The 21,835-nt window shown below is 41.9% G+C and overlaps 1 protein-coding gene across 15 annotated transcripts in view; it reads left to right on the forward strand.

Moving 5' to 3' along the window:
• The window catches only part of ADGRV1 (adhesion G protein-coupled receptor V1), a 412,444-nt gene that overhangs the window by 128,557 nt on the left and 262,052 nt on the right, over window positions 1-21,835 (forward strand). For all 15 annotated transcript variants that reach the window (XR_013635788.1, XR_013635786.1, XR_013635787.1 and 12 more), the window contains 8 exons: window positions 1,464-1,686; window positions 3,526-3,730; window positions 6,991-7,137; window positions 9,324-9,579; window positions 12,156-12,358; window positions 13,002-13,178; window positions 13,636-13,818; window positions 15,336-15,515. Coding sequence is in view for 12 of the 15 variants with exons in the window: in XM_078852802.1 (XP_078708928.1) it covers window positions 1,464-1,686; window positions 3,526-3,730; window positions 6,991-7,137; window positions 9,324-9,579; window positions 12,156-12,358; window positions 13,002-13,178; window positions 13,636-13,818; window positions 15,336-15,515 (1,574 nt within the window). In the remaining 3 variants the exon portion in view is untranslated. The remainder of the gene's footprint in view (window positions 1-1,463; window positions 1,687-3,525; window positions 3,731-6,990; window positions 7,138-9,323; window positions 9,580-12,155; window positions 12,359-13,001; window positions 13,179-13,635; window positions 13,819-15,335; window positions 15,516-21,835) is intronic.

Consider the following 21,835-nt stretch of genomic DNA (forward strand, 5'->3'; position numbering starts at 1 on the left):
GTTTCCCACACTGAAATAACTTATTTGGGCCTACAGTAACTCCTCATTTAACACTGTAGTTATGTTCCTGAAAAATTAGACATTAAGCGAAATAATGCTAAGCGAATCCAATTTCCCCATAAGAATTAATGTAAATGTGTGCGGGGGGTTAGGTTCCAGGGAATTTTTTTTTGCCAGACAAAAGACATTTAAGGCGTGACCAGGTAAGTGAATATCCTCTGGTGCAGGTGTGGGCCAGCAACAGCCCCACTCCTAGGCCTGCAGAGTCCTCCCCATGCAAGCTCTGAGGGATTGGGCTTTACACTGGAGCCAGGCAGAGCAAGCAAGTGGCAGCACATAGGAAGGGACACTGCACTGCATCCTTCCCCAGCACCCAATGGGGATGTCTCTGCTGGCCTCTGAGCAGCAGATCACACAAATGCCTGCTCCAGTTAGTCACTGAATGCCCCCCCACCTCCCAGGGTGCTGGGGAGACCAGTTGTCTCTTAGGGGAACCAATCTACCAGGTTGCATGGTATGCTCGGGACACACAGCACAGAGGCACTGGGTCTCTAGATCCTTGCAGAGCTGGAGACAGTCATAGGCTTCTGGGGCCACAGGCATCGACTTTTCAAACTGCCAGGGGTGCTCGATCTCTGACTCTGCCCCAGGTCCTGCCCCCACTCCACCCCTTCCCCCAAGGCCTCCACCCCACTCCCACCCCACCTCTAAACCCAGTTCCGCCCCCTCCCATGAGTGCACTGCGTCCTCGCTCCTCCCCGCTCCCTGCCAGCCTCCCTGCACACCATAGAATCATAGAATATCAGGGTTGGAAGGGACCCCAGAAGGTCATCTAGTCCAACCCCCTGCTCGAAGCAGGACCAATTCCCAGTTAAATCATCCCAGCCAGGGCTTTGTCAAGCCTGACCTTAAAAACCTCTAAGGAAGGAGATTCTACCACCTCCCTAGGTAACGCATTCCAGTGTTTCACCACCCTCTTTGTGAAAAACCATGAAACAACTGATTGTGGAGAGGGAGCGGGTGTTGATCCATGGGGCCCACCGGTGGGCAAGAGGTGCTGAGCGGGGGTGGAGGGCGTTATAACATTGCGCAACTTTAAACGAGCATGTTCTCTAATAGAACAGTGACTTAATAACGAAACTACATTAACCGGGATGACTTTAAGTGAGGAGTTACTGTATTCTGAACTCCCTTGCTGAAGTTACACTGATGTAAAACTGGTGTAAGTGGATCAACATCAGGTGCTTCTCTGCAGACATTCATTTAGGACTTGAAATTTAACTGCTGAAATAAATAAGTGAATAAAAAATACTGAACAAATGTTCTTTTGTCTCTGACCTTGTAAGCAAGACTGGTCAGAGAGTTCCTTTGAGCAAGCATCTCTGGGATTGCACGGAGAAAACTATTTCATTTGTCTCTGAGCTTTTCCTTTTATTTATTTTTTCTTCTTTTTTTAAATGCAGTCCATGTGCTACTAGCTGGTAAGGATAGATCAGCACTGTATTCCTGGAATTCAGAAGTAAACCAGTTCTCTCTCGTGCTGGAAGCACCTCCTGCTAATCATATCACTTCAGTTACTATGAAATCACTTAACTCCAACAAAAGTCTAATTGTTCTGTCCGGAGATTCTTACTCCCAGATTTATGAACTGACCAAAGTCTCCAATGAGTCAGATTTTATACCTAGGTAGGTTTCTCATTTTATACCTCTCATCTTGCAGCTTCTCTTCATTTTTAAAAATGTTTCTTGTGGTATTTCTAGTTGCTGTTTTAGACTCCGGAGCATATTAGACTCTGGTCCTGTAAGTACACTGTGGGTAGAACTCTCATTGATATCACTAAGAGTTTTCAACATAAGGGCTGTTACAAAATCTATTGAAATCAATGAGTGTCCCTTAGTGGATTTCAGAGTAATAGCCGTGTTAGTCTGTATTCGCAAAAAGAAAAGGAGTACTTGTGGCAATTTATTTGAGCATGAGCTTTCGTGAGCTACAGCTCACTTCATCGGATGCATACTGTGGAAACTGCAGAAGACATTATATACACAGAGACCATGAAACAATACCTCCTCCCACCCCACTCTCCTGCTGGTAATAGCTTATCTAAAGTGATCATCAAGTTGGGCCATTTCCAGCAGAAATCCAGGTTTTCTCACCCTCCGCCCCCCACCCCCCCAACTCACTCTCCTGCTGGTAATAGCTTATCCAAAGTGACCACTCTCCTCACAATGTGTATGAAAATCAAGGTGGGCCATTTCCAGCACAAATACAGGTTTTCTCACCCCCCCACCCCCTTTTTTTCAAAAAAACACACACACAAAAACTCACTCTCCTGCTGGTAATAGCTTATCCAGAGCGACCACTCTCCCTACAATGTGCATGATAATCAAGGTGGGCCATTTCCAGCACAAATCCAGGTTTTCTCACCCCCCCCCCCCCCCCGTACACACACAAACTCACTCTCCTGCTGGTAATAGCTCATCCAAAGTAACCACTCTCCCTACAATGTGCATGATAATCAAGGTGGGCCATTTCCAGCACAAATCCAAGTTTAACCAGAACGTCGGGGGGCATGTAGTGCTTGCAATTATGTTCCTTACTCTTGTGTTTATATATTTAAAAAAAACATTTGTTGTGGTTGAATGAGGATCCCACTCATCATAAATTTTTGGTCCTGTTTAATTACTTGGATTCATTGAGAAAGACAAGGTGGGTGAGGTTGTATTATGATTCATTGTTATTTTCTTTCTATAAAAAACCCTTTCAAGTCAAATTACCCTTTGATCAATAAAAACATTAATTCAGACTCTTAAAAAAGCCCTTGACGTTTTAAAGTCTAGTCTTCTATATTTCTTAATTTTGAACCTTAATATTCCTCTTTTCGTATCACATTCGTATTGTACTTCTTACTTTTTATAATTTTAACCCAAACGTATAAATTTATGAATTTATACTGTATAACATTTATGGATGGTTTGTGTATTACAAACTTTTGGTGTTTTCTCTATCCCCTGAGTTAGTTATTTCCCTCATTTTTAAGATCAGTGTTCCAGTTTTTGTCTCTTCATTGATGTTTTAATTTGTATGCACCCATATCAGTTTATGCATCTCTTTAATTCTCTTTCATCCATTATAAGTAAGGCTGGATGTTCGTCATGACAGAAACCATGACAGGGTTTTTTAAATAAAATGTCTTAGTATTTGTTTCCCTGACAAATCTAACCCTTAACTAAGGAAGATTCTTAAATTATTTTTTTTTTTAAAACTTACTGCGTTTATGTCTAGTGTGTTACAGGATGGAATATGATTTTAAACTTTCAAATAAGGAATTTTAAGTTAAATCTCACGATTTCTTGTGAAAAATAATTAAATGTTACCACAAATTTTGTGGGCCATGTCTTTACCTTTTTTAAAACTGAAATTATGACACTTGTATTTCTTTCATGAAAAAGCCATGATTATTCCCCATTTTGCTGCAACAAACTACTCTTAATTATAATCATTTTGTGTGTGTGTTTTTATGCCAGTTCAGGTGAATTGATATTTGATCCTGGAGACATGGAAGTTGTGCTGGCAGTTAATATCCTTGATGATGTAATCCCAGAAGAAGAAGAATTTTTCACAGTGTGGCTGAAAAACCCCAAAGGAGGTGCAGAGATTGGTGCTAGTGGTTATGTTAACATAATTATTCCATCTAATGACAATGCTCATGGAGTCATTGCATTTGCTCAGGTAACAATACTAAATTAAGTCATGAGAATACAGATATACTTTGTCCAGAACCAAGAACGCTAACATGTAAAAACTGTAAACAGAAAAGGTGATGGGCCTGATTCTTCATTGCCTTTTATCATTGTAATTTAGTTTTGCTTTATACCCATTCAGCATCGATGTAAGTGACTCAGCAGGGTGCAAGGTAATACAAAACAGTTCCAGTAGCTGTACCTTGTGTGAGATTTTAATTTCTTAATAAGTGTTGGTCTGAGTAATATAAAGTCCGTTAACCTTAAAAAAAAAATCTGTTCCAGAGTCCAGTGTTTGAATGGCTGGAGAGGTGAGAATTTACAGAAATCTGTAGGACCTTTTACCGCATCCCAACAGGCTTCTTAAGTTATATAATGGAGTGAGCTGAGATAATTTCCAGGTCCAGCTCTGCTGTGTTCCTGTCTCTTTGGCTATTCCTAGATTTGAGGATGATGTCTGTCAAGGGGGTTCATTGGTGGGTTTTTAGGTGGCTGAAGAGCCCAATTTGTGCCCTGCAGATTTTTCCACAGAAGTGACAGGTGTAATCTTGGAGGAGACATAGTTGTTGGCTGGAGTGTTGTGCCCTTTCTTTCCTCCTTTGTCACTTCTCTGTCTCATGAATATGTCTGTGGCTTGGCGTATGGTGTGGTACCACTGTGTTCTGTTCTGCGCCAAGTCCTCCCAGTTTGTTGGGTTGATGTTTAAGTTTAACGTGCACTTTCAGTATGTGCTTCCACTGCCCTCCGTGAACCCTTTTCTCCTGACTTAACTGAGAGAAGAGTACTTGTTTTGGGAGGCACAAAGAGTAGTTTGTGCAGGTGAGGGCTGATAGAGTACCTTGGTTTTCCGGATGTTGAGAGAGAGAGAGACCCAGGCTGTGATAGACACCTACAAAACGGTTTAGGGTATTTTGCAGGTTGGCCTCTGTGTGTGTGAGGGTGACGCAATCATCTGCATACTGAAGGTCAGTGGTGCCAATTCTTGTGGTCTTAGATTTTGTTTGGATACGTCAGAGATTGAGAAATTGGTCCTCCATACAATAATCAATCCCAATTCCGTAAAGTAGAGTTCATGGATGAGGATTAGGATCACGGCAAGGTAAATGGAGAAGAGTGCTAGACCAATGACACAGCCTTGCTTGTCACCAGTGCGAATGATGAATGGTTTGGTCTCTAAGCCAATGCACAGAAAGGTGGCAGTCATCCCATCATAGAGTAATCTGATGATGGAAATGAATTTCTGTGGACAGCCAAACCTACACAGCATCTTCCATAGGGCATCACAATTGATAGAGTCAAAGGCCTTGGATAGGTTGATGAATGCCATGAACAGTTCCTGGTGTTGCTATCTGCACTTCTTCTGAATCTGTCGGACCACAGAGATCATGTTGGTTGTGCCTTGGGATAGCCTGAAGCCGCATTGTGATTCGGGGAGAAGTTCCTTGGCAAGGAGAAGGAGCTGGTTTAATAGGATCTGGGCAAGGATCTTCCTTGCGATGGAGAGGAGGGCAATACCTTTATAGTTCCTGCACAAAGATTTGTCTCCTTCCTTGAATATTGTAACAATGTTGTCATTCTTAGTCAGGTGGAATTTCTTCGCAGCTCCAGGAGTTGGCAAAGCATTGTTCTACCAGCTTTAAAAGCCTCAGCAGGAATGCCGTCTGGGCCTGGTGCCTTGTGATTTTTTCTCTGGGTGATGGTTCGCCTGACTTCCTCAGAAGATGGGGGATCATCAAGGTCTTCCATTGCTGAGTGTTGTGGAATGAACTTGATGGTGTCTTCAGAGACCATGGAGTCGCAGTTTAGAAGGCTCTCAAAGTGCTCCTTCCAGCGTTGTTTAATGACTGCATTGTCCATGCTGGGAATGTAAGAGGCTTGGCCTTTGGAGCTTGACCCATATCTGGCTTTTGTTGCTTGAAAGAAGCTTCTTAAGTAATCCTGGTTTACCAAACTCTGGATCTCAGAGGCCTTCTCTCGCTACCACTTGTTTTTGATGTTACGTAGCCTCCTTTGGACTTCGGCTTTGAGCAGGTGAAAGGCTTCATGTTTTTGTTGGTTAGAGGAATCATTTTGCCACTTACAGAATGCTCCTGTTTACCACCTAGAACAAAGATATTTGGGCGGATGGCAGTTCTCTGTTAGCATGGAAACTGTAGGACTAGGACAAAGCATTCTGGGAAAGCATACTAGAAGTGTTTTTCTAAAAGATATACTTTAGTTCAAACAGAAGTTGTGGACTTGGAATTATTGGGTGAAATTCAATGGGCTGTGTTATGCGGTAGCTCATGCTAGATTATCCTAATGGTCCCTCCTTTAAAATCTATAAATCTGTGAAAGCGGGAAGAGATCTAAGCAACCTACTTTTCATCAGTATGAAAGAGACTGAAGGGATCAGGACCAGCAGTGGAAAGGGCTGGGGAATAAGCAGAGCAGCAGATGGAAAAGGAGTACCTCTGGCAGTTAATGAGTACTTTGTGGGATAGACCTGGGAATGCTAATAGAGCCCACATCAAATTCCTATTCTTTGGAATGACCACCCCTAGAATGCTTCTGTTCTGGAGAGAAATCACTATCAAGGGAGACCTGAACTGAGAATGCATCTTAAAGGGCCAGGTTGACCTAGGACAGGTATGTACAAATCTGTGCAAAGCTATCATGCAAAGGGAAATAGAAGCCACAGGAAATCTGGAGAGAGTGCTGTCATGCAGATAGACCCACAATGCACCCTCAGGTACCACAGAATCAACTGGCAAGAACACAGTAAGCTCTGGCTGGAAAATTGTATACATAGCAAGTACTCCCTAAATCAAATGCTGCAATTTGAAAAAAAAAATCTAAGATAAACTGAATCTGCCTTGGAAGTTCCCCACGTTTCTCAGCCATTTTAAAACTAATCCGGGGATGAAATCATCGTAGCAAAAAAGTTCAAACTTGGATACTTAGCATGAGGCCCTTAAATACATATTTAGGCACTGCCCAATTTGTTTGTTTGTTTGTTTATTTATTTATTTATTTTATTTAAATATGTCCATGGGAGCTTTACGGGCTTAGCACCTCTGAAAATTAGGTCACTTCCCCAGAAGTGTGCAAATATGGATTTACGTACTTAACATAGGGGATACAAGTTTTAAAATTTTCTTCCAAATGCCTCAAGATCATTTTGAGTATTTAATATAGGATCTCTTCCTGTGTTTTCTAGCCATTCAAATAATTAATTTGTATGGTTGTACTATATTTGTACGTTTCCAGAATTCTTTATCTAAGCAAGTTGAAGAAATGGAACAAGACAACTTAATCACCTTGAATATTGAACGTTTAATAGGAATGTATGGCCGAGTTACAGTACAGTGGATAGCCAATGGGAGCATTAATGATATATTTCCAGCATCAGGAATGGTATGTATTAATTTTGCTGAAATTAGTGAAGCACTGATTTAAAAATACTTTATAAAATATCCCAAGTCTTAGCTGTTGTCCCTTCTTGGAGTGCCCAAGTATGGTAGAACCCTTATTCCTCTCTCCTCAGTGCATAGTGACCCACCTTAGGACCAATGGGCCCTGGGTTCTTCGGGCCCAGCTCCACCTAGTGGTTGGGTGCATAAACTAATTGACAAATCCTGTGACTTCTAGGACATTACAAATTATAGATCCAAGAAATCAAGGGCCAACAGATTATGAAGATATACAACAATTATTCCTGGAAAGACATAAAATCAGAGAAAAGACAGAGAATTGGGTCAAGGAGGCAGGCAGATAATCAAGTATATCAAATAAATGACGGAGCAACCATTCCACCAAAATAAACACTCTTTCCCTCAAAAGCCCACAACAAAGTGAAAGTAAACAGAATGCTCCCTAAAGTCTCCCTGTAGGCTTTAGCTAGCTGGCGGAGCAGGACCTTGAAAAAGGGTGTGGTGTCCTTCACTGAGGCCTGGTTTACACTGAGGGGGGATCGATCTAAGTTACGCAACTAAAGTCGATATACTTAGACCTACTCACCATGGTGTCTTAACTGCGGTGAGTCGACTGCTGCCGCTCCCCGTTGACTCCGCTTGCGCCTCTCATTGCAGTGGAGTACAGGAGTCGATGGGAGAGCGCTCGGGGGTCGATTTATTGCGTCTAGACTGGACGCGATAAATCGACCCCCACTGGATCGATCGCTGTCTGTCGATCTGGCGGGTAGTATAGACATACCCTGAGAAGCTCTGGCCATTCTCCAGCTCTAGTGCTGTGGAGGTCTAGTGGGTGCAGCCGCCAGTCAGTGCTTTTTTGCAAGGTGGAGTCTTGGAGCTCAGTCTCTTGTGGAGTGGACTGCACCTGGTCACTCAAGTCCTGTTCATCCCATGGATCCCAATGCAGCGGGAAGCCTACAGGTCTCAGCAGGCAGGCTGCCCTTTCAGGTCAAGACAGATTCTGGACCTCTGCTACACAGAGAAGTTCAGGAACTGCATCGTCTTTTGCTACTGGAACCTGACTCTCTGCATCCAGCTCTGTCTCAGAGTCCTCAATGACTTTCAACACCCAGGCTCATCTCAATCTCCTGGCAGTCCCAGTCATGTGCAAGCTCTCCAGGTCTGCAGTTGGTCACCTGGGTGGGCCATCAGGCTCTGGCCTAGCCCCCTTTGTCTGTTTTTGTGTCTCGAGCACAGTGAGGCAGACAGCCTCTGTTTCAGTTCCCTTAGTCTCTCTGCCGCTGTTTGTGGAAGCTGTTTTTTCTGAAGTCCTCCAGAATGTTACGGGAGGCTACATGGTTATTTTAAATGTGATCAATTCATCTATTTATACATATATTTAAAAATATTATAGTGACAACTTAAAACAATAATATAATTGTCAAAAATGGATTATAGATGGGTGAATAATAAACTTCATGTTCAGCAAATAGTTTATTTGAAAAAAAAATCATGACATTAGTCAACTAAGTTGTCAGTTGAATATTATTCAGCAAGCACTAGTATTGACACTGTGCCCCTAAAATCAACATTTGTAGTTAGGGGAGGGGAGGGGTTTGGGGTTTTCAGCAACTTACTGACTTTCTCTGCTTCTTGACTTAGACAAAGCAGGAAAGCAAAGTGTTTGGCACAAAAAGCCGCAATGCAGTTGTATTATTGAGTTATTCTGCTGACATCTAGGTCCAGATTTTCAAAATGGGTGTTTTAGACACTTAAGTCTGTTTTTAATAGATCCAGATAAAAACGGCTTGATTTTCAGATGTGCTGAAGTCATTGAGAGTTGTGGGTACTCAGCATCTCCAAAACTCAGGCCAGTGTTAGTTAAGAACTATTTCTCCCTCCCTGTGTTTCTGATTGTTTTGCCCCAATTAAACAGCATGCATTTTTCCAAAGTGACTCTCTTTTTGCTGTTTGCTGTCAGTGTTGCTAACCTCTCTGGAGCCCTTTCAGTTATTTTTCTGTCTTCAGTGGTGTCACACCACCTCCGAGTTCAGTATCATTTGCATATTTTGTTAATGCTCTGTTCACACTTTTTTCACTGATGGATTTTTACAAAAGCAAATATTGGTGAAGGTGCTTAAAATAATAGTATGGAAAAAAATGTTTCACCTGTTTTTTTTTACTTTTTAGATAACATTTTCAGAAGGTCAGGCCCTGTCCACAATCACCCTGACTGTTCTTGCAGACAACATTGCAGAGCTTTCTGAAACTGTTGTTATAACATTCACCCATGTCACTACTGTGGGTATTAAGGATCCCATGAGAGGAGCCATCATAGACCCTAAGAGAGCACGAGCTGTGCTTACCATTTTGCCTAATGATTCTCCCTATGGTGTAGTTGGCTGGCATACGGACTCTCTCTTTGCTAAAGTAGCAGAGCCTGAAGGTAAGTCAGTCTTAAGTTCCTGCTAAGAAGCTAAAATAATGGCATACTAAAGTATGTCATCTTTAGACGTTCTGATGTTAATTATGTGAGTTTTTAATTACTAACATTCTAAATTTTTAAAAATAATTTAAGTTTGAGCAAAAACCAAAAGAACAGCAGTAACAACTCAGTGACAAACAGAAGTGGTCCCACAGCAGTCAAAAAACATCCTTAGAAATACAAAACTATGCAACTTTCCTGCGTATAGGATATTTCATATGCACTGTAAATAAAGACTCTCCAGTTATTTTTGCAAGTTGATTGTGATGTTAACTTGACTTATGTTACTTTCACTAATAAACAGAATCATTCCCTTATTTTGCTAAAAACTATGGTGTCTTGTCTTGTATGCATGGCACTAGAAAGTAAGATTATTCTTAGTGCATACTATTGCCTTCTTACAAATTGCTGCATATTAAATATTTGTCTTTAAACTTAAGAATATAGGTTTTCAGGGAAACTTTGCCTTCACTGGTTACACATTTCCTCTTTCTGCTGTGCAATGTCATTATCACCTTTAGATATTATGAACTGTATGCCACAAATTTGTTAACTATAAAAATAAACTAATTAAAGCCAAATGGCCTGATCCTGCTGGCATCCACTGCTATGCCGGTAGCTGCCAGACAACAGAAAATCTTTGGAGGGGAGATGGCACTGGAGGCTGCTGCTGATCCCAAGCAGTAAACGCAACTGTCCATTCACATGCTCTGTGACTTGTGGTGGGGACAAACAGGGATGTAGGTACGGGGAAAAGCAGTACCACCTCCGCTGTGATGTTGGTGCAGTCATACTCGATTCTGGAACTTTGCTGGAGTCCTGCAGAGCGAGCTATTGTAAGTTGGGCTTATAGGGCTGTTTGGACTGTGTGCAGAGCCACAGTGGTCTTCACTTGAAGACTTTTCCCTACTCCATATTGTCCATCGGCAGTTACTGTTCCTGTCGAGCTCACATCCTTTCCCCTGACAGCTTAGCTCCACCACTACGGTTTTTCCCATCTCCTTTCCCTGCCATCAGGCTCCCATTCTGTCCATCTCCTGCCTCAGATTTTTCTCCTTCCAACTGCTTCTTTGACATTGACATCCCATCACCTCTCATCTCTTACAGTTTCAGAAACCCTCTGCCTAGCCTCCCAATCTTCCTTCCATGCACAAGCAGCTACAGCTGGTCTGAAAAATTCTGGCAAAATATTATTTCATTGGAACTTGCCGATTTGGTGAAATTGAAATGAAGCTCTGGCAGAACCCAGACACCAGTTTGCCCACCTTGCTTCTTGGTAGCCAACTGGGAGTTGGGCTGACCCAGGGGTCAGGTAGCTCTGGGAGCCCCAGGGTCCCATCTCCTCAGCCGCCCAATTGGCTGGGGCTCCCAGGGCTTCCAGGCTTCTGGCTCCCCATCTGCCCACCACGTAGAATTTTGTTTAGAAAATATCGAGACGAAACATTTTGATTTTTCAAAATGCCTTTTTTCAGATTTCTATTTTTGTGCAGGATTTCAAGATTTCTGAAGTTGTTTTTGTTCCAAATTGAAACAAAAATACATTTGAAATTCTCCACAAAACAGAAATCTGAAGAAAAAATTCATTTTGAAAAAATCACCCAGTTCTCCACCCAGCTCTAATAGCAGAGACCCCACCTGAAATCTTTTCCTCTACAAGGAGAGTTCCCCTTGCTTCCATCTCCCTACCAGACATGGGTTTTTTTTCCCCACTCTTGTCTCTACCAGCAGGGCTATCAGGATTCATCCACAGCTTCCATCCTGGAAGTTCTCCAAAGACAGAGGAAAATAGTCTGTTGTGTGCCCTTTTCCGTGCATGAAATATGCTTTTAGGAGCCTGGCCCCTCATCCTTCCCTGCCACAGTTTCTCAGTCAAAGGTGTAGTGTGTAATCAAGTTGAATTTTGTAATAACTTATGTGTTCTATACATATGTATAAAACACATTCCCCATGCTACTTCATTACAATGATTTGTGTTTGGCATCTGATAATTTATTGGAGTTTAATCTGTAAATTATTCCTTTTTTTAGTATTTCAGAGCATGTTGTATTTAGGGCTTTTCCAGATGAAAAGTAATGGAAATGGACACTACATTGCAGCTCAATATTTACAAGCAAAAACATACACTAGTTACCTTTTTCCCTCCGTTTGTCTTACCCTTAGCCTTCCTGGTTTGTTTCTTTTATCCACTTTTTTCCACCCCTCCTGCCCTAGATACAGGACTTCCAGGCACGCCCTAGGTGTTCTGCAATTTCTTGGACTCTGGTGAAAATGTAGTTTCCCAAAGGGGATCTGAGTCATCACCAATATGAGTGCATTTCCTTTTCTGGGGAATTTGAGATTTAGATATGCATGAATAAAGGGCAATCGCTGAGTATCACCACCAGAGTCACTGCCACAGAGGTTGTTTCCTATATCAGTATCAGTAATGACTTCAAAATTATTTAAAATGCATGAAGGGCACTCAAAACAGGGCACTAGATATGTTGATGGGTTTTTACCAGAGCTAATATAGATTTCTTTCCCATTTCATCTTGCAGAGAATCCTACTATTGTTACTTTACAAATTCTTCGAGAACAAGGATTTGTTGGAGATATTGCAGTACAGTTGAGCGCCAAACCTAATTTTGCCCGTCAGCCTTTCAACCAAGCCACGGAGAATAAGGATTATGTGATAGAAAAAGAAACAATAATTATGGCAGAGAACACAATCACGACTTACGTTATAGTCACCATTTTGCCTGTGAGTAATTGAAAAGAAGACAAGTTTTTGTTATATTTTAAGGAAGATTATAGTGTAGGTTCTGTCCAGGGGCAAAAGGAAAAGTGTAACATTCTATAAGTATTGTAGGAGGAAAATTGGCTCATTAAATCTGTTTCAGCAGAGTCTGGACACTGGTAACTAGTTTGTGAGCAATCCAAATCCTTTGCTTTGTTTACTGTGAAATGAGTAATTTGGTTTTATGGAAACTTGTTTGTGGTGAATTTTAAACTCTCTCAGGAACATGTTGGGTTATAAATTTGGCACAACTTCAATCTGTAAAATAATGTATTTCACTTTTTGCCTTTTAACAGATTTATTGTTCAGATTTAAAAAAAACATCAATTGATTGGGGCCCCTAGACTTTATCATGACCAATAAAAATGTGTTTTTATAGGATGTTCAAAGTCCTTCAGGTCCTCCTAGTCAGCAGTGTTTTCAGAAATCCTTTCCCCCCTTTTCATAGGCGATGTGATGTGAGGCAGGGAATTAGTTATTTAATCTCAACTGCCGTGGTTTTACCTGATTCTGCTCAGTCAGCAGCCAGTCAGTTTCCTCCTTTCATAATATCCATCTTATAACATGAACTTACAATTGGGGTGACGTTTTAAAAACATTTTCACAGGATAATGTTCCAGAATTACAGGAAGGATTTGTAGTCAATATTACTGATGTGCATCTGGTAGATTCTTCTCTTGCTGAAGGGCAGCCAAGTGTGAAGAGACTTGGGTTAGAAATAGCTGAGGTAACAATTGAAGAGAATGATGACCCCAGAGGAATATTTAGTTTCAATGTTGTGAAGGTAAGACTGAATTTTAAACATTTACTATTGTATTCTAGCAGTAGGTTCTGTGTTTTCAGGCTGCATTTAAAAATAGTCTTTAAAAGATTTCTAGCACTAAACATCAGTTACATTGACCAGATACTGGACTAGCAATTTCTATACAAAAGTTTTCTTGCTGCTAATGATACTTAGTTCATGAGAGCATTGGAATTGCTAAAACACTCGTGGGTTATTTTTACCCTAACTACATCAGATTAACAATTTGATCTTTCTATAATTATAATACTACTACTACTAATAATCAATATTGCTGTCTTGTTTTATAGATTATATAGAAAGGGGCTAACTCATTACTTTAACGCATAGCCCCTCACTTTTGGCTACTTTTGAACATTTTGGTATCAGTCTTTTTGCAGGGGATGAGAAAAGAGAAACACATTTGCCTTGGCACTCAACATGTTTTCTGAATTTTCAGGATTTTAGTGGCGCAGTTGCTGGTTATGAGGTGCCTCCACCACAGAATATACTGAAGCTGCCAGTTGTTCGGAAGGCTGGGAGGTTTGGGTCAGTAAAACTATACTGGGAAGCCATGCCTGCCAGCGCTAGCGTGGAAGACTTTACGCCATCATTTGGAAACCTTACATTTGCAGATGGACAAGTATGATGTTGCTGAAAATATAAACATTTCTGAGTTAAGAAGTCTCAGGGTCTTTTGCATTTGTTTCCTTTAAAAGATAGGAGTGTAAAGTCTCAGAGCACATTTCTGCTTACTATTTGTGGTCCAAATCCTGTGAACATGTACACAGGAACTTAACTTTAGGCACATGCATAGTCAGTCCCATTGACTTTAATGGCACTACTCAGGTACTTAAAGGGAAATATAAGTGTTTGCCACATTGGGGGTCTATGTCTTTACACCTCCACCAGTAAAAAACAAAAACAAAAAAAAATCCTTATTTTTTCCTGATAAGTGGGAAACTCATAATTAGCCCATGTTTTGTGTGGACTTACACAATGAATTTGTATGTTTCTTTAGCTGCATTGTTAGATTTCACATCACACTTGGAGAGACAAAGTGTGCACTCTTAGGGGTGGCTGATTTCATGTGATGGAAAATGGACCTTGGCAAACAATGGTATACTTTGTGAACAAAATCATGTTTAGAGCCAAATATAATACATTCTGTGTACTACTTCATACTAAAAACATATGGCAGAAGAGATAAGCAGGAGCCATTCAGTCCGAACACCTTTTCATATTTGCAGCATGGGGGCCAGGGATAACAAATTAGAGAAGGCGTTGGCAATTTTCAATGTATATCATTGTGGGTTTTTTGTATTAGTGTGAAAAAGGGTGCCTGTCAAATTAAATTGTTTAAATAATTTACTAATTAAAACAATCCGTTTTCTGATCACCCTTGGAATAGTTAAAAGAATCCATCCAAATTTTCATAATTGTTTTTTCTGCTTCCTTCCTGTTGTTGAAAAGTACCTCTTGGATGGGTCCAAGAGCTGTAATAGTTCTGCATAAGTTAAGTCTTACCCCTTCCTCTCTGTGCTGTGAAAATGCTTGCCTGCCAGCTTCTCAGTTTCACATTCAGCTTTGCTACTGCTGCTATTAATGGTCGACACCCTCTTGCAGGGCCTAGGAAAGTATGTGCACCTGAGCTTCTTCAAGAGCAGTGTGTGAGGCAGGAAGTGTGAATGACTATCAACAAAACTGTGCTGTCAAATATACAAAGTGAAGAAACTGAAAAGTGGGTTTTTTTTTTTTTGTCTAATGACTTTTAGTAATAGTGCTCTTTACTTGTAATAATAGTAAGCCCAAAATTTCCTTATGGAAATGTGATTATTAAGTTCATAGTATTACTTTTAATTCACAGTATATTGGGATTTCAGTAGGTTAAATTCCTCACAATTTTAATAGGAATCCAGAAAGTTTGCATAAATGAGTTTTAAATATATTTCCAACATTTTGGTATGGTTTTGTTTTCAAAAGCCAAATATATAAATAAATAAATAAGCAAGTTTGTGAGCCAAACTAAAACCATTTAGTAATCTTTTACAACTTACAAAATCTAAGACTTAATTTTTCTGAGTTTCATTCATAAAATAAAATAGACTGAATTCACTGTTGTATCCTGTATTGTTTTATTGGTTCTCGTTTTTTTTGCAGGCTGCAGGGGTGATAGAGATCACAATCATAGATGACACTGCAATAGAATTTTTAGAGCTGTTCAACGTCACTTTAATCAGGGTGACAGGTGGTGCCAGACTTGGGGATGACACCGTGGTGACTGTCACTATTCCACCAAATGACTCTCCTGTTGGCGTGTTTGGGTTCGAAGAAAAGAATGTAAGTATGAGCAACATGGTGCAGTTTTAAGCATAAGCAGGAAGAATGTTATGTATCATCAACCACATAGTTTCTTAGAGTCAATTATCAATGTGCAGATTTTCCTGAACGTAGCTTTCAGCAATGCAGACGGTTAAACATTTTATATTTGTACAAAATGTCATTTCTGCAGCCCAGCATCTCCCACAGTTCTTGCTATCGGGGCTGCTCTGCTCACCCTTGCAACTCACAGAGGTGAATCAGTGTTTTGGCACCACTGCTCTATTCGCACCCCCTCTGCTTGTGCTTCTGGCCAGATTCTCTGCCTCCACAGCAGCATGCAGATGGTAGTTCCAGTGCTCCTTTCTTTCATCTGCCTAAAGGGGTATTTTTTGACAAATTCTGGGGCAGATGTGAGCAGTGTTCTCACTCCCTTACTCCGCCCACTGGGCCAGTTTTTAGTCGGCTGTTGGAATCCAGGTGAAGTCTCCTCTGCAGTGCCTCCCTGCTAGCTCCCCCACATCTTTTTAGGGATGGGAGAGCTGCCTAGAAAGCACTGAGAGAAATCCAAATGGAGCTCCATCTGTGAAACTGCCTTCCCGAGCTCAGCAGATGGTGAGTTGTACCAAGCCTGCATTCAGTCTTCCATTCCTAACTCTGTTGGGTACTGGGGCTATGAGTCGGACTGGCATGTGGGGTCTTCTACCCACCAGAACAGCCGCATCTCCAAAATGGAAAATACAGACCTGGAATCTCTGTGCAGAACAGGGAGAGGCTCCAAGGATGAGGAGGACCGCAGTCAGCTGATTTGGGCGTAAGTCCTAAGAGGCCCCTGGAGAACAGAGAGGGGAGACTTGTAGAGGTCACAAGTCTTAAAATGGGTCTTGAGTGTCTTGGGGAAAGAACCAGGGGACAGCCCCCTTTCCCAATTCGGCCAGAGGGCTATGGAAATGTTTCCCTTCCCTCTCCCTGCGGGAATGGGCCCCAGTAGGTGAGGACTCAGAAAGGGATCTCACAAGAGGTCTCCAGGCCTCTAGGAAAGCTAGCTGCAAAAGGCCTTACCAAAGCCATAGTGGAGCTCATATGGTCTCTAAGTAAGCAAAAAAGTGAAAAAAAATCAAAAAAGGGGAAGAAAAAGCCTAAAAGATGTAGGAGGTATGAATCCTGTGATGTCTTCTCCACCGAGGATGGTGAATTGTCAGGCTCTGACTCCGATCAGGACTGGGGAAAGTCTTAGCAAAGCTGTTTTCTCCCTGAGAAATTTGTGGCCATGTACAACAAGGTTGTATCCACTCTTCAGATTCAACCCATACAGATCCCTGAGAGTAAGCCACAGAGCAAATTTCTCCCCTTGAAATCCTCCCTTGAGACAGCGATTCCCTTACACTCCTCCTCTGAGGAAATAATCAGGGATGAATGGGGTAAGCCAGAACACATTGTGAAAAATCACCATAAAATTCTACGAGATCCAGGAACCAAAGGATCAGATTACCGAGATCTTGAAGAATTATGCTACTATAGCCTCCCTGGCAAGAGATATGGTTATTCCCTCCGAACACCATAGTTAGAAACAATGGAGGCCACTCTCAAAAAAGACTTTGAAGTCTCTTCAGCCTTCCTCCAGGCATCTGTAGCAGCTACTTGCTTTGCAAGCTCTTCTCCCTCCTGGCTGAAAGATCTCAGAGCCCTCAAGAGTAGAGATCACCCTGACTTTGGCTCCATTTTAAAGAAAGTTTCCCTAGCAACATCATCTGTTGCAGAGGCTTCAGTGGATGCTATGAGAGTCTCAAGCAAAGCTAGGGCCTCCAGCTCAGTGACCAGATGTCACCTATGGCTCGATCACTGAAAGATGGATAGCCACTCGAAATAATGTGCTCTGTTCTGCCAATTTTATGGGAGCCTTGCTTTTGAGAAATAAGCTTAGACAGTCAGGTGGCAGACAATGCTGCAAAATCTAAACAGTCCCTCCCAATGCCACATCCTGCCTCTAAGACAGAGTTCAGACTGGCCTTCAGACAAAGGCGCTCCTTTCAGCCTTCATCCTTGCAGAAATGCCAGCAAAGGGACAGCAAGTTCTCCAAAACAAAGCTCTGGAACCGTGGCTCCCGAGAAAAGCCCAGTGGGAACCCTGTTAGCCTGTTTATGACAGACCACCTATGTCTCTGCCTTGGGAATGGGACATAGACACTTTGATAGTAAGGATGTAGCCTTCTATAGAAAGGTTCCAGAAGATTCAGGACCTCCTTGCATTGTTCTGGAACTGCAAGAGACCCACTATGGCACTAGGCCTTGAACGGCTAGGCCTCCTAGTATCATGCATAGAGATCGCTCCATGGGCGCCATGATACATGAGGCACTTTCAAGGGGTCATTTTAAAGGTTTGGGACCACTCCCTTGGACGTATGAAGGATCAAGTGAAGGTTCTGGGGCATCAGGTGATCAATTCCTTAAAATGGTGGTCAGTCCAGGGCAATATCCACAAGATCCTCTGATTCTCACAAATGATGCCGGACTGGAAGGCTGAGAAGCGCACTTGGAGTCCCAAACAGCCCAAAGCAACCTGGAGGAAAGGACCCACAGCAGAAACCTCCCAGGATAGGAGCAGTCAAACTGGAGTGACTAAGGTTCCAGTCCATCCTAGAGGGAAGCCACATCCTGATTCAGTCAGACAACATGACCACAGTCACAAATAGGAACAACTAAGGGAGAACAAGAAGTCCAGCATTACATGCAAAAGTGATGGAAATCATGAAGTGGGCAGAACTTTTTCTCCCTCACGACAGTTCTCATAAAGGGAAACCTGAATCAAAAAGTGGACTGGCTTAGCAGGTGGAAGGCGAACAACTTTGAGTGGTGCGTAAATCAGGAAGTCTTCAAGTTAATCGTTCAGTCATTCAGACTGCCCTCAACTGATCTATTCACAAACCACATGGATGTGAAGAAATCAAAGTACTTCACCAGGGAAGTAGCCCCCAGCTTCATGGGGACAGATGCCTATTGCAGAGATGGCCAGACGGCCTTCTCGTTGCATTTTCACCCTTCCTATTGTTAACAAAGGTGGTCCAGAAAATAAAATCCGAGCGGGCAACTGTAATACTGGCAACCCCACACTGATTTTCGTATCTGATAGACCTGAAATTAGGAACATTACTACTTCTCCCAACAAGACAGGGAATCCTCTCACAAGGTCCTTTTCTTCATCCAGACCTGAACTGGCTGCATCTAACAGCCTGGTTATTAAAAGGGTTTTTGTTGGGTTTGCTAGTTTTGTTGGGTTTGCCCTCCAAAGTCATCAGGACACTTCTTCCTTCTAGAATAGTATTGACTGTGAAAGCACACTCCTCTATCTGGACTAAATTCAGCGTCAGGTATCAGGAAGCGAATCCTAGAAATCCAGCATTTCCGTCTATCTTTAAATTTCTTCAAGAAGGCTTTAATAAAGATCTCCAACCCAGCACCATTACACATCAGATGTCTGTCCTTGGTAGCGTGACATTCACAAGATCTGCAAACTCTCTGGCAGAGAATCCCCAATAGCCAGATTCCTTAGGGCAGTCCAATTAGCCAACCCAGCAATCAGGCCTCTTTTTCCCAAATAAGACTTGCCACTTGTATTGACAGCCCTCACAAACCACCTCTTTGAACCACTGATGCAGTGACAACATTTTATCAAAACTTGCTTCCTGATAGCCATCAGATCTGTCAGGTGAGTGTTGGAGCTGGTGGCACTTACTGTGTATTTTTCATGAGGGGCTCAGAACTCTGGAATCATTTATCCTGAAAGTAAACTGTTCCTTCCATGTTTAACAAAAGGTGGATCTCTCTTCATTCGGCCAAGGCCACAGCATCCCAGCAAGGAGAGGTGGCACACTTTAGATACTAGAGGAACCTGAAAATTTGCCTCAAAAGTACAAAGCCCATGGGGAGATCAGATGCTCTTTGTGAATATTTCCACCCAAAATACCAAAGATTCAGAGCTTCCAAGTGCTCCATTGCTAGGAGGATTAAACTATGCAGCATGGAAGTGTAGAAGGCATTAGAGAGTTTAGTTCCAGAAGGGACTCAGGGCGTACTCCACACAATCCCTGGTGACCTTGTGGGAAGAAAGAACTAATGCACCCACAGCAGAAATTTGTAAGGTGGTCACCTGGTCAACTGCTACTACCTTTATTAAGCACTACAAGGTGGATTTCCTGTCCTCTGTAGAGGTGTCCTTTGGCAGAAAGGTGGTGCAGGTGGTAGTCCAGAAATGATTTTTGCCCTCTGAGAAAATGTTATAAGCAAGAAGGGATACCGCTTTTCCTTTTCTTTTGACCTTCTCTATAACCCTTTCTACATCTGTTCACTACTCACTACTTCCCAGATGTCAAGAACTGTGGGAGACACTAGACTGAAGAACGGAAAATTTCATATTGATAATTTCCTTTCCACTAGCCATGTCTCCCACAATTCTATCCATCCTAAATGGCTCAAGAGAGAAAAGGCCATATGCTGAGTGGGATCTGTACCATGCGACTGTATTTTTCCAGTTGTGATCCCCTGTACACAGTTGGTCAGTTACCTTTGAAGTATTTGTTACTAATATTGTTATACAAATTTGTACAGCTTTGGAATAATTTTTTTGGCCACAAGTGGGAGCAGATGGAGTGTGGCCAGAGCAGTGGCACCAAAATTTTGATCTACCTTCATGAGCTGCAAGAGTGAGCAGAGCAGTCTAGATGTCAAGAATTGTGGGAGATGCTGCTAACAGAAAGGAAATTCTCGGTAAGAAATTTTCAATTCTTGCATTTGGTCATTAAGAGACATGATGTTTTTTCTTCTCCCCAATTGCTGAGTACAGTTTCATAAGCAAGAGACAGGCCTTAAGAAACATTTGGAATTTTGATTATTTTTTTACGGGGAGAGAAGGTGTTTTTGGAAGGGAGGTAAAAGGTACCAGTTAATGAACAGAGGAGGAATTGTGAAAAAAAATAATTAAATAGCCTATGAGAGAGATTGTGTTGGATACACGCGAACGCCAATGTTAAAAAAAAAAAAGCTGGCTTCCCTCGTGATTCAGGAAGAGAGAGAATCTATTTGCTTTTCAGTCTAGCTGAGTTTACGTCCAGTTCTGTCACATTATTCCCACATAATGATTGTGTGTGCATATATGTCGAGCAAAGGTCTCAGGAGCAAAGTTAACAGGTACTGTGATTTAAACTGCAGAGGGAGTTTTCACAAATACCTTGGTCTGTCTTGTTATGCTGTAATTTGGTTACTGTATTTAGTAGTCACAATTTTTTTTTTAAATCACTGATCTCCCTTTTCCAGTAGGATTCTGGTTAGGAAGACCAGGGCTTGGTACCTGTGCTAGGCCTGCTTGTCAGAGCTCAGTGCTGAGTTGCCATGTTTTCCTAAGCCCCTTGTCTCAACTACTTCACACACAGATTGCAGACAGTCAGTAGCTGCAGCCTACAACATGGGTAGGTCCTCCCAGTACTGACACTCCTGGTCCTGTGGCATGCTCAGAACCTTTGAAAATCAAGCCTCTTTTTTTTAATGAGCTTAAATGTAGATTTGGGAGCTTAGCTTTAGGCATTCAGGTTTGAAATATTGGCCTTATTGTGTAAGGCAAGAGTCAAGCTTGCCTCTATGGAACGGAGAGAAAAGATCGTAAGAGAAGAGGGAGGAAAAGAGGGGTTGCTCCTCTTCCGTATTGAAATCCATTGTAAAATATCCATTGACTTCAATGGCAGCAAGACTCGGCCTGGCAGGAGGGCAATAAATAAAGGATTTGAAATGTTTTCCCCATGCTCTCCACAATGCAAACCCCCCCTAAAATCAGCACTTTCCTTTACAGTTCTTTCGCAGCCCTGTGTTCTTCGATTATTTATTTATTTTTTCCTTCTCCACTAAATGCTGACAGTTTGGGGCTTCCTCTTGAAGTCATAAGAAGATAAGGGTGACATCTTTGTTTCTGGCCAATAGCTTGAAATTTAAGTACAGACACCAATCAGAACAACTAGATTATAGTAGCCAATTGGATTAGAGAAATTTATACAGTCACAGTGCATTTATTGAAAAATAACGATATAGAGATTATGTAAATCTTTGTACTCTGTAATAATGGCTGTCAAGAAATCAGTCAGATTCCCCTAAATTACGGTTATTGAGAAATAACAGTATAGTGGTCATGCTGATCAGACACTGAAAACAAATAAACATGCCAGGAACTGAATACATGGGGGTGGAAAATGTACAGTTATGAGTTATTGCCTTTATATTGTTCCTGTCCTATGAATGATTGAATCTATTCCATTTCAGTATTATAATAATTCCAGAGATTTCATGTGAGTTGCCTG

This window comes from Lepidochelys kempii, chromosome 5 (assembly GCF_965140285.1).
Source record: "Lepidochelys kempii isolate rLepKem1 chromosome 5, rLepKem1.hap1, whole genome shotgun sequence".
NCBI lineage: Eukaryota > Metazoa > Chordata > Testudines > Cheloniidae > Lepidochelys > Lepidochelys kempii.